General features: G+C 45.3%; 3 protein-coding genes across 3 annotated transcripts in view; 1 reads left to right on the forward strand and 2 right to left on the reverse strand.

The window, feature by feature from the left end:
- LOC144510443 (uncharacterized) overlaps window positions 1–12999 on the forward strand; it is a 69343-nt gene extending 56344 nt beyond the window's left edge. Inside the window, exons 17-20 of the mRNA XM_078239888.1 lie at window positions 1518–1659; window positions 6125–6312; window positions 9393–9534; window positions 10554–12999. Of these exons, the coding sequence (XP_078096014.1) occupies window positions 1518–1659; window positions 6125–6312; window positions 9393–9534; window positions 10554–10729 (648 nt within the window). The 3' untranslated portion in view covers window positions 10730–12999. The remainder of the gene's footprint in view (window positions 1–1517; window positions 1660–6124; window positions 6313–9392; window positions 9535–10553) is intronic.
- nthl1 (nth-like DNA glycosylase 1) overlaps window positions 1–27543 on the reverse strand; it is a 324946-nt gene that overhangs the window by 78430 nt on the left and 218973 nt on the right. The window lies entirely within an intron of this gene.
- Window positions 13286–27543, reverse strand: part of tekt4 (tektin 4) — a 31024-nt gene continuing 16766 nt past the window's right edge. The window contains exons 2-6 of the mRNA XM_078240671.1: window positions 27131–27201; window positions 21302–21445; window positions 15944–16166; window positions 13639–13793; window positions 13286–13502 (exon numbers count right to left, since the gene is read on the reverse strand). Coding sequence (XP_078096797.1) covers window positions 13286–13502; window positions 13639–13793; window positions 15944–16166; window positions 21302–21445; window positions 27131–27201 — 810 coding nt within the window. The remainder of the gene's footprint in view (window positions 13503–13638; window positions 13794–15943; window positions 16167–21301; window positions 21446–27130; window positions 27202–27543) is intronic.

The raw sequence follows: 27543 nt of genomic DNA on the forward strand, positions 1-27543 counted from the left end.
GTAATGATAGTATTCTAAAGATATCAGAGACACGACTCCAGACTCTTCTCCAATTCAACAGCTGGAATTCCAATTCTGATCATTGAGAAATTTCAGAGCCTCAATGACTTTTACAGTGTTTATCAATCTTAATACAACCCACCGATAGGGATAAATTTGCTGAAATACATCTCCCAAATTGGTTGTAATCTAAAGTTAAACCAACCACCATGAGGGATGGGCGGATTTTGTACTTGAACCAATATGGAGGCATTGACAAAATAAACGATGCCCAGATGTTCGGCTGATGTTTCTGTAGCCCAACCACCCCCACCCGATTCCCAGCCTGGGTCACTGTCTGTGTGGAGTTAGTGCATTCCCCCTGTATCTGTTTGGGTTTCCCCCCCGGTGCTCTGGTTTCCTCCCGCAGTCCAATGATGTGCAGGTTGGGTGGATTGGCCATGCTGAATTGGCCCCGCCCCCTGAACTTTTAATGATACTCTCGATTGTGACCTCTGCAGTGAACAGAGTGTGGAAGATTGGTGTTTGAAGTCGCAGGCTGGGTGGGATTGTGGTCGGTGCAGACCCGATGGGCCAAATGGCCTCCTTCTGCACTGTAGGGATTCTATGACTTCTACCCCCATATCCATTCTGTTCTGGTTATTCCAATAATCTTAAGATATGGGTCTACAGGTATTGAATGCAGGGTAATGATGACCCATTGCCTTATTGAGGACTAGCAGTGGAAATAATCTTACTTCAATCGATCCATCAAAGTAGATTTCCTTACAAAGCATTAGTTGAGCTTTGCTGTTGGAGAAAGATTTGAATCAGATAAGCACTTGAAGGAGAAAGAAGATCGCAGGTCTATGAGGAATGAGCAGGGTCATTGTCCGAATTGGATAGTACAGACACATTGGGCCGAATGGTCTCCTTCCACGGTGTGATTTCCATTTGCTTCCAACTGCTGGCATCAAAAGCTCAGAGCGATATCTTTCACTGATGAATATTAATTGAATGTGTGAACCGAAAGTTCTTTTGGGGAATCGAAAGGGAGACAAATAACGACTTTTATAGTGTTTATCAATCTTAATACAAGCCAACCGATAGGGGTAAATGTGCTGAAATACACCTTCCAAACTGGTCCTAATCTAAAGTTAAACCAACCACCATGAGGGTTGGGCGGATTTGGAACCAATATGGAGGCAATGACAAAATAAATGATGCCCAGATGTTCTGCTGATGTTTCTGCAGACCAACCACCCAAACCCCCATATCCATTCTGTTCTGGCTATTCCAATCATCTTAACATATGAGTCTGTAGGTATTGAATGCGGCATAACGATGACCCATCGCCTTATTGAGGACTAGCATTGGAAATAATCTTACTTCAATTGATCCATCAACCTTGCATCATTCACTAACTATTCCAGAAGAGCCGAATAGCGTTTCTTCATTCCATGCTTTCCTCTCCACTAGACTTACTCCAATGCTTCTGAAATAATTTAATCTCAGGCTGTTTCGTTTTCATTCTCAAGGAATCAAAAAATTCAGACTCCCACTTCCATGACAACAACTTGGTGACTTCAGTGACAAACCTGTTTGCAGCTGGGACAGATACTTCCTCTTCCACACTGCGCTGGGCAATCCTCTTACTGATAAAATACCCTGAGATTCAAAGTAAGCCTTTTATTTTTATTTTTTCATTTAGCTGAGTAAGATATAACCTTGCCTGCAGAGTCAATCCCTTGCCCTATGCTCTCCTGCCTCCAACTCCCAGATCACAAAGCCCCCACCAATATTACTTGGCCTTGTGCTGCTCTGCATTCTTCCACCTCCGGTGGCCTCTATTTCCCATGGAAGCCACTGCTAAACAATAGGGCTGCCTGCCTCTGATTGGTTGTCAGTTGTCAGCAGGGTCCTGATCCTGTGAAAGGCTCACTGGTGACCTCTCAACTGCCTGATTGGGAGGCTCTCTTTTAGAAACATAGAAAAACTACAGCACAAACAGGCCCTTCGGCCCACAAGTTGTGCCGAACACATCCCTACCTTCTGGACCTACCTATAACCCTCCATCCTATTAAGCTCCATTTACTCATCCAGGAGTCTCTTAAAAGACTGACGGCAGCTGATTCCACTCGCCCACCACCCTCTGTGTGAAAAACTTACCCCTAACATCTCCCCTGTACCTACCCCCAGCACCTTAAACCTGTGTCCTCTCGTAGCAGACATTTCCACCCTGGGAAAAAGCCTCTGAGAGCCCACCCGATCTATGCCTCTCAACATCTTATACACCTCTATTAGGTCTCCTCTCATCCTTCGTCTCTCCAAGGAGAAAAGACCGAGCTCCCTCAGCCTATCCTCATAAGGCATGCCACTCAATCCAGGCAACATCCTGGATTAGTTTAGTTTATTTCATTACTGTCACAAACCGACTTACCTTAACACTGCAATGAAGTTACTGTGAAAATTCCCTAGTCGCCACACTCAGGTACACTGAGGGAGAATTTAGCATGGCCAGTGCACCTGACCAGCACATCTTTCAGATTGTGGGAGGAAGCCAGAGCACCTGAAGGAAACCCACGCAGACATGGGGAGAATGTGCAGACTCCACACAGGCAGAGACCCAAGCCAGGAATTGAACCCAGGTTCCTGTCACTGTGAGGCAGCAGTGCTAACCATTGTACCAGCGTGCCACCCCCCCCCCCCAGGAGGAGATAGCATGGGTCACTTACTGGCCCTCCAAGATCCCCCATCACCTTTACGAAACTCCCCCCTTTGCTTTTCAGACCAGCCAACTGCCAGGTGAGGTGGCACGGTGACAGTGGTTAGCACTGGTGCCTCACAGCGCCAGGGACCCAGGTTCGATTCCTGGCTTAGGTCACTGTCTGTGCGGAGTCTGCACGTTCTCCCCGTGTCTGCGTGGGTTTCCTCCGGGTGCTCCAGTTTCCTCCCACAGTCTGAAAGACGTGCTGGTTAGGTGCATTGGCCGTGCTAAATTCTTCCTCAGTGTACCCGAACAGGCGTCGGAGTTTGGCGACTGGGGGATTTTCACAGTAACTTCATTGCAGTGTTAATGTAAGCCTACTTATGACACTAATAAATACATTTAAAACTTTGAGAGGGAGGTAGCTTTACAAGGAAAATAGTGAAACATGCTTAAGAGACTGAATGGCTTATTCCTGTTTATATGGCCCCAGCGGGGACCAGGCCAGAAAACAGGGGCATAGTGAAGCAGAGTGAAGGATGGAGAAGGGCAGAAGAAAGAGTACAGAAATGGAGTTGAGTAGCTGTGTTAACGTAAGCCTATTTGTGACACTAATAAAATAAAATAAACTTTAAAAACTTTAATCATTTTCCGTGAGCATTGGGATCATATGACAACCTAATCAATCACTCTAATTAATGTGCACATTATCTCACCTGACTCTTCAGTGCAGTACTGAAGGAGGGTTGCACTGTCAGAGCTGCTGTCTTTTGGATTTGATGTCAAGTCAATGGTGTGCCTGCCTTCTCAGGTGGATGTAGAAAATCCCAGGACACTATTCCAGCGACAAGCTGGGGGTTCTCCTCGTGTCCTGGCCAAAAGTTATTCCTTGATCACCATCACAAAAAAAGAACAGATGAACAAGCCATTTAACTCAGTGCCACTGTGGGACCCACTTGGTGTAATTGGACTGCCATCTTTCTCTGCCTTGCAACAATAATTACACTTCGATTGGCAGTGAAGTGTGTTGTCACCTTCTGAACTTGTGAAGGTGTGCCATATAAAAATAGGTACAATTGATTACTTTGTACTAAGTGGAACATTTTTAGCATTTTCAAATAGCTGATTCTAGCTGAGCTTGTTCTGATGAAATGAAAGCTCCCTGTGATATTAACTCACAAGCTATCACAATGAAACAGTAATGCAGATATCCAAACGTTAACAGTTGTTTTAATACAACAAATTATCCATGAATTTAAAATCCGGTATTCATAATGAAATAACTCCAACGAGGCTGGTGTTCTCTTTTTATGATGTGGAAATGCCAGCGTTGGACTGGGGTAAACACAGTAAGGAGTCTAACAACACCAGGTTAAAGTCCAACAGGTTTATTTGGTAGCAAACCCCACTAGCTTTCGGAGCGCTCCGAAAGCTAGTGACATTTGCTACCAAATAAACCTGTTGGACTTTAACCTGGTGTTGTTAGACTCCTTACTGTGTTCTCTTTTTATTCATTCGTAGGGCATGGACATCACTGGCTGGCCACCATTTATTGCCCATCCCGAGTTGTTAAGTTTACTTATCAGTTACTAGGTTTACATTAACACTGCAATGAAGTTACTTTGAAAATCCCCTAGTCGCCACGCTCCGGCACCTGTTCGGGTACATTGAGGGAGAATTTAGCATGGCCAATGCACCTAGCCAGCACGTCTTTCGAACTGTGGGAGGAAACCGGAGCACCCAGAGGAAACTCACGCAGACACGGGGCGAACATGTCAACTCCGCACAGACAGTGGCCCAAGCTGGGTCCCTGGCTCTGTGAGATAGCAGTGCTAACTACTGTGCCACCGTGCCACCAACGGCAGTTAAGAGTCAACCACATTGCTATGGCTCTGAAGTCACATGTAGGCCAGACCAGCTAAGGACGGCAGATTTCCTTCCCGAAAGGAACCAGATGCGTTTTTCCAACAATGAACAATGGTCATCTGTAGATTCTTAATTCCAGATATTTTTTATTGTATTCAAATTCCATCATCTGCCGTGGCGGGATTCGAACCCAGATCCTCAGAACATTAGCTGAGTTTCTGGATTAATAGTCCAGCAATAATACCACTTGACCATTGGTGTTGCTTCACCAAATCCGGATTTATTTACAATAGTTAGTAGACAGGTACTTCCCTGTACAGAGTATACACTCTTAGTGCCGGTATCACCGATACCCCACCTTAAATACCTCTGCAGAACTCCTGAGCAGCTATAACTACCTCAATCAGGGAGCTCATATCCAACAGGTCCACCTTGTGGACCTCCTCAAAGTCATTACACATAAATATAAACAATCATTCTTTACACAAGTTGATTCTACTCATTCAGTAGTCTTTTTCCTTTATCCTCTAATCTTGTTCCAGGAACTATTTATCTGTTTAGTTTTTTTTTCTCTCTTTATTTAATTTAATCAAATTTATCTATTCTCCAGAGCCACAGTAATGTGCTTGACTCTTATGTGCTTTTGGCGGCACGGTGGCACAGCGATTGGCACTGCTGCCTCACAGCGCCGGGGACCCGGGTTCGATTCCCAGCTTGGGTCACTGTTTGTATGGAGTCTGCACGTTCTCCCCGCGTCTGCGCAGGTTTCCTCCGGGTGCCCTGGTTTCCTCCCACAGTCCGAGAGACGTGCTGGTTAGGTGCATTGGCCATGCTAAATTCTCCCTCAGTGTACCCGAACGGGCATTTTAACTCTGTCAATTATCTTTACCCTGGGCTAAACATATCGACTTCAGATTCTAAAAAGTTGTCCTTGATTATCTGAACACTGGCTCCAAGGATTGTCTCTGCAATTCAACTCTTAAGATCAATTTGTGCCTTAGCTACAGGAAGGAATGGGCGAACTGATTAGTGACCCAAGGGTGGATTATTTTCTTTGGCACAGTAACGTACAATCATCGAATCCTACAGTGCAGAAGGAGGCCATTCGGCCCATCGAGTCTACACCGTAACGATGCAAGTCAAACATAATCATCCCTGATTCTTTTGATGTGTAAGAGATCGTCATGATGGGACCTTGATCACTGTTCAACCCTTTTGCCTGTCTTCATTGTTCAGCCAACCATGCCTTACAACTGCAGCATTTTGAGTGAAACCAGTCATCATTTCAATAGGGGTCTTCATGGTGCTTTTTAAACAGGACTTAATCGCCAACAAAAGATGCACAGTCATGAAAGAAGACAAAAAATAAATGAAAGCAACATTTGTGGGTAAATTCACAAAGTATTGATATCCTAAAATCCATTGCCGGAGTAGTTACGAATGACAAAGCTTTAAGTTTACATTCTCGACCAGGTCCCTCTTGACAGCTTAGCCAATGTACGAATGTTGTGAAGATGCTGTGTTCTTTCATGTATGGAAATAACATAGAAATTGGACTGTTTATCCCTTCAGGAAGTGTTCAAGAGGAAATTGAAAGAGTTATTGGAACAGAGAGAACGCCCAGAATGGAAGATCGGAAGAAAATGCCTTACACTGATGCAGTCTTGCATGAGATTCAAAGATTTGCTAACATCATCCCAATGAATATGCCACATGCAACAACCACGGATACACACTTCAGAGGATTTTTTATTCCCAAGGTAAAGTTTTCAATTAATGATAAAATATATTAAAGTAATATTTCAGTCCTGTGTTTCACAAATAATTTCTTGTATCTTTCAACCACTAATTCCAAATGACCACACATAAGGATGATTAATGTGTGACTACTCCTATTAAGATTGGAAACTTTGAGGCAGAGATAAGGATCATTTAGGAACTTCGGAATTAGGAGCAGGAATAGTCAATTCAGCCCTTCGAACCTGCTCCGCCATTCACTCAGATCATGGCTGATCTCTCCCTGGTCTCAAATCCACCTCCCCACCTGGTCCCCATATCCCTCTTTCCTTTTTTTTATCAGAAATATATCTATCTCCCTCTTGAAAGCATTCAATGATTCAGATTCCACCGCGCTATGGGGTAGCGAGTTCCACAAATTCACCACCCTCTGCGAGAAGTCGTTCCTCCTCATCTCAGTGCTAAATCTACCGCCTCTCAAACTATACCTGTGACCTCTTGATCTAGATTGCCCCATAACAGGAAACATTTGGTCTACATTTACTTTATCAATCCCTTTTAAAATTTTATATACCTCGATCAGATCCCCTCCCATCCATCTAAACTTCAGCGAGTACAAGTCCAAACTGTTTAATCTCCCCTCATATATCAATCCCTTCATCCCCAGAATCAATCTGGTGAACCTCCTCTGAACTGCCTCCAATGCCACCACATCCTTCCTCAAATAAGGAGACCAAATCTGAACACAATACTCCAGATGTGGTCTCACCAACACCCTATACAATTGCAACAACACTTCTCTACTTTTATACTCCAGTCCCTTTGCAATAAATGCCAACATCCCATTTGCCTTTTTTTTTACATGCTGCACCTGCATACTGACTTTCAGCCCCTCCGACCAGACGCAGTTTGCATCTGCTTTCCATTTAGGTAATAATTTCCCTTTCTATTTTTTCTGCCAAAATGGATAACCTCACACTTATCCACATTAGAAGGTTATCTCGGATTGCAACGGGATCTTGATCAATTGGGCCAGTGGGCTGACAAATGGCAGATGGAGTTTAATTTAGACAAATGCGAGGTGATGCATTTTGGTAGACTGAACCAGGGCAGGACTTCCTCAGTTAATGGTAGGGCGTTGGGGAGAGTTACAGAACAAAGAGATCTAGGGGTACATGTTCATAGCTCCTTGAAAGTGGAGTCACAGGTGGACAGAGTGATGAAGAAGGCATTCAGCATGCTTGGTTTCATTGGTCAGAACATTGAATCCAGGAATTGGGACGTCTTGTTGAAGTTGTACAAGACATTGGTAAGGCCACACTTGGAATACTGTTTTGAGTTCTGGTCACCCTATTATAGAAAGGATATTATTAAACTAGAAAGAGTGCAGAAAAGATTTACTAGGATGCTACCAGGACTTGATGGATTGAGTTATAAGGAGAGGCTGGATAGACTGGGACTTTTTTCTTTGGAGCATAGAAGGCTGAGGGGTGATCTGATAGAGATCTACAAAATAATGCGGGGCATAGATCAGCGAGATAGTCAATATCTTTTCCCAAAGGTAGGGGAGTCTAAAACTATAGGGCATAAGTTTAAGGTGAGGGGGGAGAGATACAAAAGGGTCCAGAGGGGCAATTGTTTCACACAGAGGGTGGTGAGTGTGTGGAACAAGCTGCCAGAGGTAGTAGTAGAGGCGGGTACAATATTGTCTTTTAAAAAGCATTTAGACAGTTACATGGGTAAGATGGGTATAGAGGGATATGGGCCAAATGCGGGTAATTGGGACTAGCTTAGGGGTTTAAAAATAAAAGGGCGGCATGGACAAGTTGGGCCGAAGGGCCTGTTTCCATGCTGTAAACCTCTATGACTCTATTAAACTCCATCTGCCAAATTTTGGTCCATTCTCCTGGCCTATCTATATCCATCTATAAAATCTTTATATCCTCTTCACTGCCTGCTTTCCCACCTATTTTAGTATCATCCACAAATTTTGCTATGTTACACTCTGTCCCTGCATGCAGATCATTTATATAGATTGTAAACAGTTGGAGTCTGAGGACTGACTCCTGCGGCACCCTGCTGGTTACATTTCGCCAGCCAGAGAAGGACCCATTTGTTCCAACCCTCTGCTTTCTGTCAGATATCCAATCCTCAATACAACCTAGTACTCTACCTCCAGTCCCCTGTGATCTCACATTCTGGAACAGCCTTTTATGTGGCACCTTGCCAAATGCCTTCTAGAAGTCTGGACATACCACATCCACTGCTTCCCCACTATTCACTTTGCTTTGGGGCTGCACGGTGGCACAGTGGTAAGCACTGCTGCCTCACAGTACCAAAGAGCCGGGTTCAATTCCAGCCTTGGGTGACTGTTTGTGTGGAGTCTGCATGTTCTCCCCATGTCTGCGTGGGTTTCCTCCGGGTGCTCCAGTTTCCTCCAGTTTCCAGAATGTGGGAGGACATTCAAACTGCGCACAGACAGTGACCTAAGCCAGGATTCGAACCGAGGTCCCTGGCACTGTGAGGCAGCAGTGCTAACCTTTGTGCCACCATGCCACCCTACAGGTGACCATACAAAAATGCAAAAGATTGTTAAGGGACTCGACAAGGTAAATCTTGAATCTTTCTTCAAATTGTAAGGGTAGAATAAGGGCACACAGGTTAAAATTAGTAAACTATTACATTTTCGACTCAGATCAGACAATTCTTCTTTATTTGAATGTGGAAGATACTCCTAGATAGAATAATGTAGGTAAAAAGCCGAGAATCATTGAAGGTATAGTAGGATTGTACAATTTAAGGATTTTTTTTGAACAAAGGTGACTGGAATGCTCTTCCTCATCCTTAAGTAATTTTTGAATGCTAAATATATTTTCCATCAGCTGAGTTCTATGACATGTACAGCAATGTGTTCAGGCAATGAAAAGGAACATCTATCCCAATGATGCACCCTACAGCAGCATAAGGTACCATCATCGCAATATTTACGCAACTCTCAAATGATTGTATTTGGGCCTTTTCTGGTGCCCATTGTTTGTAACAGTAATAAGCCTAAGAGCTGAGGGTGAGATTTTCACATTTGGGCCCTTTTATTGTGTTTAAGGGAATGCAAGTGATTCCATTGCTGTCCTCTGTGCTGTATGATAAAACCCAATGGGAAAAACCAAATGAGTTCAACCCATCTCACTTTCTGGATGCTGAGGGCAAGTTTGTGAAGAGGGACGCCTTCATGCCTTTCTCTGCAGGTATCGACCCACTGGATTGTTTTAATTAACTCCCTTTTCATATAATCATTCTTTATCGAAGATGGGATACATTGTTTTATTTGCATCTGTTTGTGGACATCCATCATCAATTATTTTCTTAGGTTTGCTTTCCTAAACAAAATAATTCAATATATTCGAGAAATAGGTGCTGGAAATCTCCAGCCTTGTCCACTGCTTGGATTCTCCAGTTCCCCTGCAGTGAATGAAGTTTTGGCTGAGTGCCAAATTCCCCATTCCGATTGGCAGCAGGGTGGGTCTGATCGAGATTGGAGAATCTTGCTCTATGATCTCTCAGGATTCAGGTTTCACCAGCAACCTCTAAAAATAACTGTGGATCTACACATCTAATATTTTAAAAATGTATTTATGGGAACGTTTGACTGCATCGACATGAGCCGGAATTCTCCCGTCGCGTACACCCTGCTCCCACCGCCAGTGAGAATGGAGAATCTGGCGCCCAGCCAACTCTCCATTCACAGCAGTGGGACTGGAAAATCCCAGCTGCCGGCGAGGTCGGAGAATCCAGCCTGTAGACTTTCAAGTTGCTTTCTGAATTTAATTTATTCAGTATTAACCACTCCTGACACTGATTAGGGGTGGCACGGTAGCACAGTGGTTAGCACTACTGCCTCACAGCGCCGGGGACCCGGGTTCAATTCTGGCCTCGGGTCACTGTCTGTGTGGAGTTTGTACATTCTCCCCGTGTTTGCGTGGGTTTCCTCCGGGTGGTCCGGTTTCCTCCCACACTCCAAAGATGTGCGGGTTAGGTGGATTGCCCATGCTAAATTTCACCATAGGGCCTGGGTGTGATTGTGGTCGGTGCAGACTCCTGGGCCAAATGGCCTCCTTCTGCACTGTAGGGTTTCTATGATTTGTATGTGTCATCCTAGTCTCAGCTGAATTTATTAGTTACCAAATGAAGTTTAAAAAGACCGCACCACTTTACTGAGCCAGTTGCCAGAACATTTTCTGAATGTACTTTTTTCTGCTTTTCGAAGGGCGACGGATTTGCTTAGGGGAAAGCCTCGCCAAGATGGAGCTGTTTCTGTTCTTCACAACTCTGGTGCAGAGATTTTCCTTCCACGCCCCGCCTGGGACCCCCTTGGATCTCACACCATGCGTCGGTTTTACCTTGTGCCCAAAGCCTCATCAAGTGTGTGCCGTACTCCATTAGCAAACATGGCTCACCGACCCTCCCAAGAATTCCCTGGGCATCCAGGTGAATTGAAAATTAGTCTCTTGGACACCACGGCAACACTTTTGTTCTCATATTCTTTGAACACTTTTGTTTATTAGCTGTAGAAATATTGGAAACTGGGGAAAACATTTCTTAGATTGGCCGGTCTTTTGGGGGGAGGAAGTTATTGAGGAGATAGTGGTGAAGTGGTAATGTCACTGGACTAGTAATCCAGAGACCCAGGCTAATGGTTTGAGCTCGGAGGTGCCAATCCCACTATGACAGCTGGCAGAATTTGAAATTAGTTCATAAATCTGGAATTATAAAGATGGGGGGACGATTCTCCCAAAAAACTTCTAAGCGCCGAATTTGCACTGGAGTAACACCCACTGACTTTTTTAGAAAGGTAACATAATAATTCAATAGAGTTGGATTGTAGCACTCAAAGGTACAGAGGGATCTAGGTGTCCTAGTCTGTGAATCTAATGTGCAAGTACAGCTAGTGGTTAAGGAGACAAAGAGAATGTTGCCATTTATTGCAAGGGGAATGGAATTTTTAAAAATTCATTCCATGGAGTGTGAGTGTCGCTGGCTGGGCCAGCATTTATTGCCCATCCCTAACTGCCCTTCACTTCAGAGGACATTTGAGAGTCAACCACATTGCTGTGGGTCTGGAGTCACACGTAGGCCAGACTGGGTAAGGACGGCAGATTTCCTTCCCTAAAGGACATTAGGGAACCAGATGGATTTTTACGACATTTCAAATTTCACCATCTGCCTTGGTGGGATTTGAACCCAGGTCCCTGGATCCTTCTCTGGGTCTCTGGATTACTAGTCTAGTGACAAAAACACTGCACCACTTCCTCCAAAAAGTAGGGAAGGTTTACTGCAGCTGTACAAGATCTTGGTGAGACCACATCTGGAATATGGTGCACAGTTTTGGTCTCCTAATTTGAAAATAAAGATATAATTGCATTCAGAGAAGGTTTACTACACTCATTTCTGTGACAATGGGGTTATTGTATTAAGAAAAATTGAACAAGTTGGGCCTATACGCATTGGAGTTTAGAAAAATGAAAGGCGATCTTATTGAAATACACAAGACCCTGATGAGACTTGATAAGGTGGAATCCAGGGATGATGTTTTCTCTTGTGGAGGGGAGACTAGAAATAGGGGTGACAGTTTAAGAATAACATATCTCCCTTTTGAGATAGAGAGGAGGAGAATTTATTTCTCTCAAAGGTTCATCAGAATGTGGAGATCCCTTCCACAGAAAGCAGTGGAAAGCAGTCACTGAATTTATTTAGTGCAGAGTTAGATAGATTTTTGATAGACAAGGGAGCCGAGCATTATGAGGAGGGCAGACAGGAAAGTGGAGTTGAGTCCACAACCAGATCCGCCATGATTTAATTGAATAGTGGAGCAGGCTTGAAGGGCCAAATAGCCTATTCCTGCTCCTAGGTCCTATATTCCCCTGTTCTATGTAACCCCTTTGTCTGTGGTATCTGCAGATGGCATTATAATAGGTTTTCCGATGCGGATCACAACCCTGGAATGTAACACTCAGAGACCTGTGATGGAGAAATATATCAGTAATGTATTGCAAGCGTGTAGCAACAGAATGCATGACTTCAAAAAGTCGGCTGAATGATGCCTGTCTGAAGATGTGCTGGTTAGGTGCATTGGCCATGCTAAATTTCCCCTTAGTGTCCTAGGATTCGTAGGTTAGAGGGGTTAGCGGGGTAAATATGTGGGGTTACGGGGATAGGGCCTGGGTGGGATTGTTGTCGGTGCAGACTCGATGGGCCGAATGGCCTCCTTCTGCGCTGTAGGGATTCTATGATTCTGTGATTATCTCCCTTAACCCTGCCTTCTTCTTCCCTGCTGCCATCAGACTTTTGAATGGACCTACCTCGCACTAGATTGATCTTTCTCTACACCCTAGCTATGACTGTAACACTACATTCTGCACTCTCTCATTTCCTTCTCTATGAACGGTATGCTTTGTCTGTATAGCGTGCAAGAAACAATACTTTTCACTGTACACTATTACATGTGACAATAATAAATCAAATGAAATCAAACTATGTGAGACTGCAGATCAACTTGACTCCCTGGGGACATTAACTAGTTGTTCCAAGTATACAGTAGTGTCTTGTGTAAGTACATAAAAAGACACATGTAAATGTGAGCATTAAAAATTATATTGCACATGAACTGAAATCTTTTCCATTCCCCTAGTTTATTGGAAAAAAAGATTCTGGAAAATGCAAAGACAAGAAGGCAATAATAAGATCTACTTTCAGTTGTAGACCATGCCTCCAGATTGTCAGGATGTTGTTGGTCATGTCCATCTGGGTCATGATAATTTGGTGGCAATTTCACTTAATTTATTCAAATGGAATGAGAATTTCCGTTCTGGCTTTTAGGTAAATGTGCAACATTTATTAAATCACCTTGATGCAGCATGTAGATTTAAATCCCAGGATAAATCCAAGCATTATTGCTTTTTAAATAATATATCTGCACGTTAAGTGCATGTTTTATTTAGTTTATTGATAACCTGATAGTCTAATAATAGTTGGGTATCGTTCACGGTGCTTCAGACACTTTTCACTATCAATAAATATACTGTTTGCTTTTATTGCTATCTCCTTCTCGAGAGTCATCCGAGTGTTTTCCATGTTCTCCAGAGAGACCTGGGCTTCCCTGAGTTTCTCCCGCAGGAGCGAGATGGACTCCTCGAGTTCACCGACCTCACAGATCAAGCTGTCAATGTGGGAAGACAAAAGGTGGGTGCAGTCAGTGAGGAACTGGGTGACATGAGAGAACAGCAAGAGTGATCATTTGAATAAGTATTGACAGTGCACACATCTCCACCTCAAAAAACATGCTGTCGGCTTACTTGAACTGAGCAGGGTCTCTGGTGAGCTCCACATTGGGCCTGTAAGTCCTCTCGTAGAGTCTAGTTTGAGCGACCTTCAATGGAGCCTCTTTGTCCTTTATGGCCTGTTTTAGGTGGGCAATATTTTTCTCCTGGTCTGCAATCTGCTCAAGTATCTGTTCAGAGAAGAAAAAAATGCCAATGTCACTTGCAACCTCAACAAAGTCTCCATTCACTTCAATCCACACAATTATCAACAGAATTTCAAATTCTCTTTGGAACACAATACAGTTTGCTAAATTGTCATAAAGTCATAGAATCCCCACAGGGCAGAAGCAGGTCATTCGGCCCATCGGGCCTACACCAACCACAATCCCACCCAGGCCCTATACCCGCTACCCCACATATTTACCCTGCTAATCCCCCTGACACTAGGATCAATTTAAATTTAGCATGGCCACTCCACCTAACCCGCACATCTTTGGACTGTGGGAGGAAACCGGAGCACCCAGAGGAAGCCCACGCAGACACGGGGAGAACGTGCAGACTCCACACAGACAGTCACCCAAAGACGGGAATCGAACCCGGGTCCCTGGCGCTATGAGGCATCAGTGCTAACCACTGTGCTACCGTGCCGCCTGTCATATTCCACTGATGCTCAGGCCGGGGCTAATTTAGTGAGATATCACCAACAAGCACCTAAAACAGAGGATTTAATTGTCATTAAAATGTGAGCCACTGCTCATGACATTAAGATAAACCAAATTGCTGTCAATAATAATGTACACAGATAAAGCCACTTTAATAAGTAGCAAATGTATCCCCAGGAGGGAGGGGGAGAGAAAATGGAGAATTGCAAACCTGTTGGTTTGTCAATGGAAAAATATTTGAATCTGTTACAAATAATGCAATAACTGGACACTTAGAAAATAATGATACATTTGGGCAGAGCCATCTTAGGAAATGGTTTGACAAACTTGTTGGAGTTTTTTGAGGATGTTACTTGCAGCACAGATAAAGGACAATGAGTGGATGTGGTGTATTTGGATGTTCAGAAGGCTTTTGATAAGATCCCACATGCACAGGTGGTTAGTAAACTAAATTAGAACACAGGATTGCTAGTAATATACTGGCTTGGATTGAGAATTGGTTTACAGACAGAAAACAGAGAGTAGGAATAAATAAATCGTTCTCAGGTTGGCAGGATGTTACTAGTTGGGTACCACAAGGATCAGTGCTGGGGCCACAACTGTTCACAATCTATAATAACTGTTTTGGATGTGGGGGATCAACGGGGATGAAGTGGAAATGGTCGAGAGCTTCAAGTTTTGAAGTGTCCAGATCACCAACAACACATCCTGGTCCCCCCATGCCGACGTTATTTTTAAGAAAGCCCACCAATGCCTCTACTTTCTCAGGAGAAGTCAGTAGACTTCTTGTTAGTACAACCAATATTTATTTAAAACACACAATCAATAATCATCGGGGCGGCACGGTAGCACAGTGGTTAGCACTGCTGCTTCATAGCTCCAGGGTCCCGGGTTCGATTCCCGGCTCAGGTCACTGTCTGTGTGGAGTTTGCACATTCTCCTCGTGCCTGCGTGGGTTTCCTCCGGGTGCTCCGGTTTCCTCCCACAGTCCAAAGATGTGCGGGTTAGGTTGATTGGCCAGGTTAAAAATTGCCCCTTAGAGTCCTGAGATGCGTAGGTTAGTGGGATTAGCGGGTAAATATGTGGGGGTAGGGCCTGGGTGGGATTGTGGTCGGTGCAGACTCGATGGGCCGAATGGCCTCCTTCTGCACTGTAGGGTTTCTATGATTCTATGATTTCTATGAAAATTCGGCATGTCCACTACCACTCTCACCAATTTTTACCGATGCCCCATAGGAAGCATCCTTTCCAGATGTATCACAGCTTGGTATGGTTCCTGCTCTGACCAAGAGCGCAAGAAACTACAAAGTGTCGTGACCATAGCCCAGTCCATCACGCAAACCTGTGTGGGACTGTTGTCGATGCAGGCCCGATGGGCCGAATGGCCTCAGTCTGCACTGTAGGATTCTATTCTATGGTTGTATTCTAATTTAATCTGCAGCACAGCCACAAGAATTGTTGTCCTACATTTACAGAGCTCACATGCTTTTAATTCACAGATTCTTAAGGCAAATTATTGATTAATTCAGGTTGAAAGGATTTTTTGAAAAACCTGTATAAATAGCCACCCGCAACAGCGTGCATGTTTCCAGTCAAGTTCTCTCCAGTTTTAGGGTTATATATTTGATGCGATTTGGGATTAAAACTCGAACAGATACAGTTGACCTGAAGTTTACCCGTCTCAGATGATATTCCAGTTTAGCTTTTGCGTCACTGAGTTCCTGCAGACGCTGGTTAAAAGCAGCATTGACTCGATCGTACTGGCAACGCAGATCTTGTGAGGTCTCGAGCAGCACATTGTCAACCAGGGCACGAAGATTAATGGAAGCCATTCGCTCCTGTTCAGCTTTGTAAATGTTGCAATGGGTGAACTCAGCCCAAGTCTCCGGAGTTGAGGAACTGTGAGATTAAAACAGAATGTGACAGCGTCATGGCTCAATGGTCACTGCTGCTCTTCAAAAGGCACAGTTCTGAAGGGTTGAAAAGTCCCCTTCTGTGCAGGATAGATATAAATAGGTTCTTGATAGGTTCTTGATTAATAAGGGGATCAGGGGTTTAGGGGAAAAGGCAGGAGAATGGGGATGAGAAAAACATCAACCAATATTTCTCTTCGGTGTTCACGCAAGGGGACATGAATATAGCTGAGGAGGACACTGGGTTGCAAGGGAGTAGAATAGACAGTATTACAGTTGATAAGGAGGATGTGCAGGATATTCTGGAGGGTCTGAAAATAGATAAATCCCCTGGTCCGGATGGGATTTATCCAAGGATTCTCTGGGAGGCAAGAGAAGTGATTGCAGAGCCTCTGGCTCTGATCTTCAGGTCGTCGTTGGCCTCTGGTATAGTACCAGAAGATTGGAGGTTAGCGAATGTTGTCCCATTGTTTAAGAAGGGGAACAGAGACTTCCCCGGGAATTATAGACCGGTGAGTCTCACTTCTGTTGTCGGCAAGATGTTGGAAAAAATTATAAGGGATAGGATTTATAGTTATTTGGAGAGTAATGAATTGATAGGTGATAGTCAGCATGGTTTTGTGGCAGGTAGGTCGTGCCTTACTAACCTTATTGAGTTTTTTGAGAAAGTGACCAAGGAGGTGGATGGGGGCAAGGCAGTGGACGTGGTATATATGGATTTTAGTAAGGCGTTTGATAAGGTTCACCATGGTAGGCTTCTGCAGAAAATGCAGATGTATGGGATTGGGGGTGATCTAGGAAATTGGATCAGGAATTGGCTAGCGGATAGGAAACAGAGGGTGGTGGTTGATAGTAAATATTCATCATGGAGTGCGGTTACAAGTGGTGTACCTCAGGGATCTGTTTTGGGGCCACTGCTGTTTGTAATATTTATTAATGATCTGGATGAGGGTATAGTTGGGTGGATTAGCAAATTTGCTGATGACACCAAAGTCGGTGGTGTGGTAGACAGTGAGGAAGGGTGTCGTAGTTTGCAGGAAGACTTAGACAGGTTGCAAAGTTGGGCCGAGAGGTGGCGGATGGAGTTTAATGCGGAGAAGTGTGAGGTAATTCACTTTGGTAGGAATAACAGATGTGTTGAGTATAGGGCTAACGGGAGGACTTTGAATAGTGTGGAGGAGCAGAGGGATCTAGGTGTATGTGTGCATAGATCCCTGAAAGTTGGGAATCAAGTAGATAAGGTTGTTAAGAAGGCATATGGTGTCTTGGCGTTTATTGGTAGGGGGATTGAATTTAGGAGTCGTAGCGTTATGTTGCAACTGTACACAACTCTGGTGCGGCCGCACTTGGAGTACTGTGTGCAGTTCTGGTCCCCACATTACAGGAAGGATGTGGAGGCTTTGGAGAGGGTGCAGAGGAGGTTTACCAGGATGTTGCCTGGTATGGAGGGGAGATCCTATGAGGAGAGGCTGAGGGATTTGGGATTGTTTTCGCTGGAAAGGCGGCGGCTAAGAGGGGATCTTATTGAAACATATAAGATGATTAGAGGTTTAGATAGGGTGGATAGTGATAGCCTTTTTCCTCTGATGGAGAAATCCAGCACGAGGGGGCATGGCTTTAAATTGAGGGGGGGTAGTTATAGAACCGATGTCAGGGGTAGGTTCTTTACCCAGAGGGTGGTGAGGGATTGGAATGCCCTGCCAGCATCAGTAGTAAATGCGCCTAGTTTGGGGGCGTTTAAGAGATCCGTAGATAGGTTCATGGACGAAAAGAAATTGGTTTAGGTTGGAGGGTCACAGTTTTTTTTTAACTGGTCGGTGCAACATCGTGGGCCGAAGGGCCTGTTCTGCGCTGTAATGTTCTATGTTCTATGTTCTATGTTCTATGATTGAATGGCGGAGCAGACTCGATGGGCCGAGTGGCCTAATTCTACTCCCATGTCTTATGGTCTTATGGAACTGTGCTATGATTATGGAATGACATACATTAAGAACTCAAGTTACAGGATTGATGGAGTGGAACAACTTTTTGGAGGGACGGTCACCCTGACTTAACATCAGCTTTGTCTCTCCCAGGTGTAAAAGGTCAGAAGGAGGCCATTCAGCCCATCGAGCCTGCACCGACAACAATCCCACCCAGACCCTATCCCCGTAACCCCACGTATTTACCCTGCTAATCCTCCTGACACTAAGGGGCAATTTAGCAAGGTCAATCAACCTAACCTGCACATCTTTAGAGTGTGGGAGGAAACCGGAGCACCCAGAGGAAACCCACGCAGACATGGGGAGAACGTGCAAACTCCACACAGACAGTCACCTGAGGCTGGAATTGAACCCATGTCCCTGGCACTGTGAGGCAGCAGTGCTAACCATTATGCCACCGTGCTGTCCCTATCATTGATTTTGTTTCTGTAACAGCAGTATATTGCATATGCCCATTTCCCAAAGAGCATTTGTAGTTCACTATCTCTATCCAAATATCTGCATCTCGGTGGGTTTTGTTCATTCATTCTTGCTAATAAAAGTAATTTCTTCACTCAGAAGGTGGTGAATCCTTGGAATTTTGTACCCCAGAGGGCTGTGGAAGCTCAGCCATTGAGCTTGCTCAAGAAACAGATCAACAGACATTGGGGGATATGGGGATAGAATCATAGAATCCCTACAGTGCAGAAGGAGGCCATTCGGCCCATCGAGTCTGCACAAACCACAATCCCACCCAGGCCCCACCCCCACAACCCCATGTATTTACCCTAGCTAGTCCCCCTGACACTAAGGGGCAATTTAGCATGGCCAATCAACCTAACCTGCATATCTCTGGACTGTGGGAGGAAACCGGAGCACCCAGAGGAAACCCAGGAGGAGAGTATGCAAACTCCACACAGACTATGACCCAAGCCAGGAATTGAACCTGGGCCCCTGGTGCTGTGAGGCAGCAGTGCTAACCACTGTGCCACCGTGCTGCCCAAAGTAGTGCCAAGTGGCGCTGAGGTAGATGATCAGCCATGTCCTAATTGAATGGCAAGCAGGCTCGATGGCCCAATGAGTTAAAGTAAAGTAAAGTTTATTTATTAGTCACAAGTAGGCTTACATTAACACTGCAATGGAGTTACTGTGAATTAGTATTTGTATTTATTCCTATTGGTTCATGCAGTTATGCTGCATAAATGTATGCACCAGAAATGATGATAATAGACCGAGCACGGGAAACAAAGAGAGAAGAAGCAGTCCTGGAAGAGATCACACGCCATTAATAAAGTTCCCTCACATCACCTCTCCAATACACACCAGTATTCTTATCCGCAAGTCAGAGAGTCACAGGATCAAATCCCATTCCAACAACAACAACTTGCTTTTATATAGTGCCTTCAGTGGGGTGCTATGAAGCAACATTGAACACCAAGCTGAAGGCATGGCCACCAATGACTGAGTGACTAAAATCGGGGATGTTCAGAATTTGGTCAGTGCAGTGATCTCAGAGGGTGACGGGGCTGGAGGAGATTCCAATGATAGGGAGGGATGAGAAATTGGAGGGGATTCGAATCATAGATGGGAATTTTAAAATTGAGGCACTGCTTGACTGGAAGCCAATGGTCAGTGAGCAGAGGATGAAAGCCAATTGAGTCCAAATTTTTCTGACAGGTGAGTGCAGAACTAAGCAAGTACTGCCTTGTCAGAGATGCTGACTCGCCAATGAGATGTTAAACTGTTGTGTTCTAGTCTAAATATGCAATACATTTCCATTGCCTGTGTTGATACCTTTTTGTCATAAGAAGTCTTAAGGCGCCCTCTAGTGGCCCAGTTCCTTTATACACCAAGGAGATATGCTACATATTTATATCTAATATATTGTGATAGGCAGTGAGTTTTACTGTGTAACAGTAGTCCATAGATGACCTTGGAGGTTGATTGAAGAGTGCTAATTACATCACATACATTACAACAGTCCAAAAGGACTTCATTGTCTGTATATCATTTTAGATTGTTGGGAAAGGGATGAAGGCAAGTTCTTCTTTTTGTCCGACACTGCTCTTCTTTGCTTACAATCTGGGCAGAGTTTTCCAGCTGTTCACGCAGGCAGGATTTTCCGGTCCCGCTGCAGTGAATGGAGATTTGGCTGAGCGCCAAATTCTCTGTCCTTGCTTCCAGCGGCAGTGGGGCGTGAACGGCCGGTACGATGGTGCCCTCTGTGTGTTGGCCAACAGCTGCCAACAGAGAGATTTTAAATTTGGGGCATTCCTTGACCCGGAGCCAATGGTCAGTGAGCAGAGGGATAATGGATGGCCGAGTCCAAATTTGGTCTGACAGCTCAGTGCAGTACTGAAGGAGTGCTGCACTGTCAGAGGTTCATGTTCTTGTGGATGGATATTACCGAGGCTTTTTTTTTAACCTTCATTAATAAATAAGTTTAAGTTTTCTTATTAGTGTCACAAGTAGGCTTACATTAACACTGCAATGAAGCTACTGTGAAAATCCCCTAATCGCCACATTCGGGTGCACGTTCAGATACTCTGAGGGAGAATTTAGCATGTCCAATGCACCTAACCAGCACGTCTTTCAGACTGTGGGACGAAACTGGAGCACCCGGAGGAAACCCACGCAGACATGGGGAGAACGTGCAGACTGTGGGACGAAACTGGAGCACCCGGAGGAAACCCACGCAGACATGGGGAGAATGTGCAGACTCCACACAGACAGTGACCCAAGCCTGGAATTGAACCCAGGTCCTTGGCGCTGTGAGGCAGCAGTGCTAACCACTGTGCCACCGTGACTTCTGGTAAGAGGGCAAAGCTGTGTCCAAACAGTCAGACACATGATGTTACAGATACCTAAGGCTAGGTGTTATAGGTCTCTCATGTCCAAACTGTGTTGGCTGTCATCATACATTCTTGACACGTGAGGATAAATTTCATTAATTCCCCTCAAAATGAATTTTGCCGTGTCTTCACAATCCAAGGCTGCATGTGGCTCCGACCCCATGTGACTTGCTGAGACAGGAAGTATTTAATTTAAATTATCAGGTGTGGTTTTATTTGGATGGAATTTGACTTGAGGTCTACAACAGGATCCAATGGCCCCCAGTGGCAATATTGCATTTCTGAATATGAATGAGAATTTGCCTTACTTGTCCTCGAACTTGGCAGAGTTTGGGTGGAACTGAGTGTTTGTGCTCTGGTTGTTGAGTCCTCCGGCTTTGACGTCAATCTTATAGGCCTCATACTTGTCCGACCAATCCAGTTCCAGGACCTCCTTAGCATCTCTGTTCCTCCTGAGTGCATTGTTAGTACAAGGAAAGAATACACATCATATTATTCAAGTGCAAGTTGTTAAAGGAAATTAATGGTGCCTTCCAACCGTGAGAGATTTTATTTTGCTCAACTGCCTTTTCTGAAAATATAAAAGTTGACTTTAAGCCTTTAGCAACATGCACAGGACAAAATGGACACGATGCACCTCATGGATGTCACAAAAGTATTAACTTTAAGTTTTATATATGTGCCTCGCCAAGCAGCTGTGTCCACGTGGGGGTTGCGGCAATAAGCCTCAGCTGACTATTTGGTCATGACTATTTGGTCTCTTAACTACATTCACAACCAATGTATCTAGAGACATTTTCCAGCTGGGGAAGGGGTGGTCTCATGACAGTAATTAGCCTCTTCCCCTTCCTCTCCCCGCCAATAGGAACGGTAGTTGATTCTGGTAGACTACCTAATGGGCCCCAGCTGAGATCAGTTGAACAAAGCGAAAACAAGAGTGCGAGTTCGAGGCTTTACTGACCCACTTTGTCACTCAATTAGCTCAGCCAAGGTAGTGAGAGAGCGCGTTTTGTGCAGCATTATAAAGCAAGGTTTTACAACATTGGGCGGAATTTTGCCGGCACATCCGCCCGAGGTTCGGATGATCCTGCCCGAGGCCAACGAAGAATGCCGTTCTCCAAGTGTCGCCCGCCCCTGGAATCAGGGTGGGTGTGCCGGTAAAATTCCAGCCATTGTTTCTGATCGTAACCTCTGCCGCGATTTTGCTTCCTTTTTGCTGGCTTTTATTTCTCTCTCTTGCTTTTCTCTATCTTCTTTTTCTTTCTGTTGATGATTCTGCCATTCGCACCTCCTCCAGGCTCATCTTTAATTTGCTTATCTGCTCCATTCCCCACTCCCTTTGCCCTTGCACCAGGAACCATTTTGTCATTTAATTCCTCCTGCCTTCTACCCTAACATAGACCTGCCCTTTATTTCCTCTTCCCTCTCTCCTCCCTCCCTCCTCCACTTCACTACTTAACCTGCTTATCTCAAACTTTTCCCAGTCCTGAGAAAAGGTCATTGACCTGAAGTACTGGCTAGGATTCTCCGATCTTGCTTGTTACTACTGGAGAATCCCAGCCATGGGCGAGGTCAAAGAATTCCGGACATTGGGCGGGATTTTCTGGCCACTCTCGCCCCAAAACCGGAATATCCCACCCGAGGTCAACGGACCTTTGCATGATCTGCCCCTCGCCCGTACAATTGCCGTGGCAGGCGGAATGGGAAAATTCCCCCCCATAAGCTCTGAGATCCAAGCAGCACGTCTCATCCTGAGGTCCACCATCGAAGTCCAGCACTGTTGGTGAGGGAGGACACTCTCCCTTTTCACTGCACTAGCTGCCCTAAGCCAGGTAAGTATAAAGGACCATTGAGATTGACAGCCCAGGGAGAAGCTAAGTGTCGCTAGGTATACATGAGGAGGTAGTAAATTGGATTAGACACTGGCTCAATGGAAGAAGCCAGAGAGTGGTTGTGGAGAATTGCTTCTCTGAGTGGAGGCCTGTGACTAGTGGTGTGCCGCAGGGATCGGTGTTGGGTCCATTGTTGTTTGTCATCTATATCAATGATCTGGATGATAATGTGGTAAATTGGATCAGCAAGTTTGCTGATGATACAAAGATTGGAGGTGTAATGGACAGTGAGGAAGGTTTTCAAAGCTTGCAGAGGGATTTGGACCAACTAGAAAAATGGGCTGAAAAATGGCAAATGGAATTTAACGCAGACAAGTGTGAGATATTGCACTTTGGAAGGACAAACCAAAGTAGAACGTACAGGGTAAATGGTAGGACTCTGAAGAGTGCAGTTGAACAGAGGGATCTGGGAATACAGGTACAGAATTCCCTAAAAGTGACGTCACAGGTGGATAGGGTCGTAAAGAGTGCCTTTGGTACATTGGCCTTTATAAATCGGAGTATCGAGTATAAAAGTTGGAGTGTTATGGTAAGGTTATATAAGGCATTGGTGAGGCCGAATTTGGAGTATTGTGTACAGTTTTGGTCACCTAGTTACAGGAAGGATGTAAATAAGGTTGAAAGAGTGCAGAGAAGGTTCACAAGGATGTTGCCGGGACTTGAGAAGCTGAGTTACAGAGAGAGATTGAATAGGTTGGGACTTTATTCCCTGGAGCGTAGAAGATTGAGGGGAGATTGATAGAGGTGTATAAGATTTTGATGGGTATAGATAGAGTGAATGCAAGCAGGCTTTTTCCGCTGAGGCTAGGGGAGAAAAAAACCAGAGGGCACTGGTTAAAGGTGAAAGGAGAAAAGTTTAAAGGGAATATTAGGGGGGGCTTCTTCACGCAGAGAGTGGTGGGAGTGTGGAATGAGCTGCCGGATAAAGTGGTAAATGCCTTTAACATTTAAGAAAAACTTGGACGGGTTCATGGATGAGAGGGGTGTGGAGGGATATGGTCCAAGTGCAGGTCAATGGGACTAGGCAAAAAATGGTTCGGCACAGACAAGAAGGGCCAAAAGGCCTGTTTCTGAGCTGTAATTTTCTATGGTTCTATGGTTCTATGGGTTGGATGGAGGGTGGGGGGAGATTGGAGATCCCAGTGGGGGTTTTGGGGGGTGGGGTCAGGCCTTGCGAGGGAGTGATGTTGAGTTGGGTGGGGCCTGCCAGGGGGATGGGTGCATCAGGCTAGGGGAGGTAGTGGCATTGTGGTATTGTCGCTCGACGAATAATCCAGATATCCAGGGTAATACTCTGGGGACCCGGGTTCAAATCCCACTATGCAGGTGGTGAAATTTGAATTCAATAAAATCTGGAATTAAAAGTCTGATGATGACCACGAAATATCGTCGGTTGTCGTAAAAACCCATCTGGTTCACTACTATCCTTTAGAGAAGGAAATCTGCCGTCCTTACCTGGTCTGGCCTACATGTGACTCCAGATCCACAGCAATGTGGTTGACTCTTAAGTGTCCTCAGGGATGGGCAATAAACACTGATCCAGCCAGCAACACCCACATCCCATGAATTAGTTTTTTAAAAAGAGTTTGTATGGGGGTGGGGTTTGGGTTTGACAGAGTTTGGGTCAGACAGGGGGCGTGGGTGGAGGTGAGTTGGGCCTGACTTGGGATGTGGGAGCAGGCGAGGAGTACTGCGCGGGTGGGGGGAATCCCATGGGGTCCAGGGGACGTGGGCAGTACAATGGGAGGATGGTTATTTGGGAGGGGCGGGGGGGGAGGGGGGGGGTGAAGTAAAGTTAAAGTAAAGTTTAAAGTTTATTTTATTTATCACAAGTAGGCTTACATTAACACTGCAATGAAGTTACTGTAAAATTCCCCTCGCGGCGCTTGTTCAGGTCAATGCACCTAGCCAGGGGGTCGGGAATGTTGGGGGGGGGGGGGGGGGGGGAGGAGTCCTGTGATAATGGGGGAGGTTTGGTCTGGGTCTTTACAATAGTTACCCAGAAGTTAGGAAAGTTTTTAATTCTAACTTTTTCTGAGTAACTATCAGTGTAATCCTATTGGAACCAGCCAAAGTTTGCAATGTAAATCACATTTTGGGTGATTCCCTGCACAGGGCAATTGTTCAGTGGAGTTTGTGCCTCTGGGCAATTGCTGTGCAAACCTTTACCCATGAAGTCCCGAGAAGGAGTTTGTCAGCACATCATTTATATGTGGGGGAAGAACAAGGGAGTTAAATTAATTAATTAGTTCTCCCAAAGAACCAGCACAGGCATGATGGACAGATCTGCATCCTGATGTGCTGCATATTTCATATTATTCAAAGGTTCCACTGAACCACTTATTTAATCCGGAGAGGGAATATGTTCCTGGAAGCTTCAATGTTTTTATCCTTGAATGCGTTCTTGGATGAGAGGGCTGACATATGACAAGGGTTCAAATAGAAAGAGCTTCTATTCTCTGGAGCTAGTAACGTGAGAGATGATCTCATTGAAACCTGGAAAGTTCTTCGAGGGTTTGATGGAGTAGATGCCAAGAAGCTGTGTTTCCCTGGCTGCAGGTTTGGGAATGGAGTGGATCAGATTGGAGATGAACCACATATGAGTGAGATGATGGTGTAATGTTTTCACTGAAATGGTGGTGAATCTTTGTAATTCTCTTCCCCAGTGAGTTGTGGATGTTCAGTCATTCAGTATGCTCAAGACTCACAGTAACATGTTTTTGAATACAAAGGGGGCCTAGCGATATAGAGATTGGGCCAGAAAGTGAAGTGACTGTGGAGGTTTTCAGCCATGATCTCGGTGAATCGTGGAGCAGGCTTGACGGGGCGGGCGGAAATGGTCTATTCCTGTTCCTATGTGTTCTGTAGATGGAAATGTAGTGGAAAATTCCTCCAGATAGTGCCCTCGCTAGAATTGCGCAGTTTTCTGAAACACTGTGGCGGGGGCAATTTTCTGAACTCACCACACCTGCCACAGATTGCGCCAATCGCAGAAAATTGTGTGTCGGCCTAAAAACAGGTTTTGTGCCCAGTGTCAAATGATCTACAATTGTCCCAGTCACTTGCTACTGGCGCAAACTGGATCGCGCCCAGAATGGGTGTGAGGCTGATTACCATATTTAAAGTATTGTTTAAATATGCTTAGCCCGTTTGACGCCGGATTCTCCCAGCTCCCGGGATCTTCCTGTCCTCGAGCGCAGCGTGGACCCGGCGAGAATCACGACTGGTCTCCAGTAGGGGAGACCAAGCGTGATGGCCATGCCGGGGGACTCGGAGGTCATGGAAGCACCACTCCGCTGGTGGAGACCAGTAGTGATTCTCGATGGGTTCACGCCGCGCCCAAGGATAGGTAGCACTGCCAGTTACCAAGCAGGTGGGACCTGAGTGGGGGTCATAAAGGGGGAGCTATGATGGGGGGGGCTATGAAGGGGAGCTATGCAGGGAGGACTATAAAGGGGGGAGCTATGAAGGGGGACCCATTGGAAGGGCCCTAATGCCGGCAACCCATGTTTGGGAGGGGTGAGGAAACATGCCACCAATGAGGGGAGGGGGGTTCCCAATGTCCATGGGGGGGAGGGAGGGAGTCTTCCGGTGCACTGTGAGATTGGGGCATCCTTTCAAAACGGTGCCTAATTGCTTTGCAGCTGGGCTCACCTAACAGCAGCAACAACAAGATCATTTATATACAATCCGTCCAGTGCAAAAGGAGGCCAATCAGCCCATCGAGTCTGCACCGACAACAATCCCACCCAGGTCCTAGCCCCGTAACTCCACATATTTACCCTGCTAACCCCTCTAACCTTCGCATCCGGGACACTGAGGGACAATTTAGCGCGGCCAATCAACCTAACCTGCACATCTTTGGACTGTGGGAGGAAACCAGAGCAACCAGAGGAAACCCATGCAGACATGGGGAGAACGTGTGGACTCCACACAGTGACCCGAGGCTGGAATTGAACCCGGGGTCCCTGGCGCTGTGAGGCAGCACTGCTAACCACTGTGCTACCATGCCACCCCTGTAATTTTTTTAATAAAGGATCCTAATGTTAGGTATTCCCCTGTAAACATAATATATAAAATGACTGAGCAATGGTTTTGAGTGCAAATTGAAAGCTCCTCTGTGGGTTACTGTCCCTTCAGTTGGTAAGTAAATAACTTGAAATTGAAGCCATAATGTAGAATGCACCGGGAGGCAATGAATAAATAATGAATCGAATATCATCCTGTCCCTGATAATTAACTTACCTAATCTGCTTAATGACCTCATCCAAAGTTCTCTTCAAGACTCCTTGTACATTTCGAATCAGATCAACTTCCTGCATTAAAAAGAAATATCTTTTATAGGAGGTTGGTTCTGAAATAGACCATTACTGATGGAGCTTTCACTGGTGGGTGCTCCTGAGTGTCTGAGCGATATACAGCATTCACAAGAGTTAATACACACTAGCAATGCAGTAACTTGTATCAGCCTGGCTCAGTGCTCAGCACTCACACTGCTGAATCAGAAAGTTGTGGGGTCGGATCCCACTCCAAGTCTTGTGCGTGATAATCTATGCTGGTATTCTAGTGCTGTGCTGTCGCGTTTCGGATTAGATGTTAATCCGAGGCCTGGCCTGCCTTCTCGGTTGTAGGAAAAGATCCCGTGGCATTATTTTGAA

The sequence above is a fragment of the Mustelus asterias genome, chromosome 23, assembly GCF_964213995.1.
Source record: "Mustelus asterias chromosome 23, sMusAst1.hap1.1, whole genome shotgun sequence".
Classification (NCBI taxonomy): domain Eukaryota; kingdom Metazoa; phylum Chordata; class Chondrichthyes; order Carcharhiniformes; family Triakidae; genus Mustelus; species Mustelus asterias.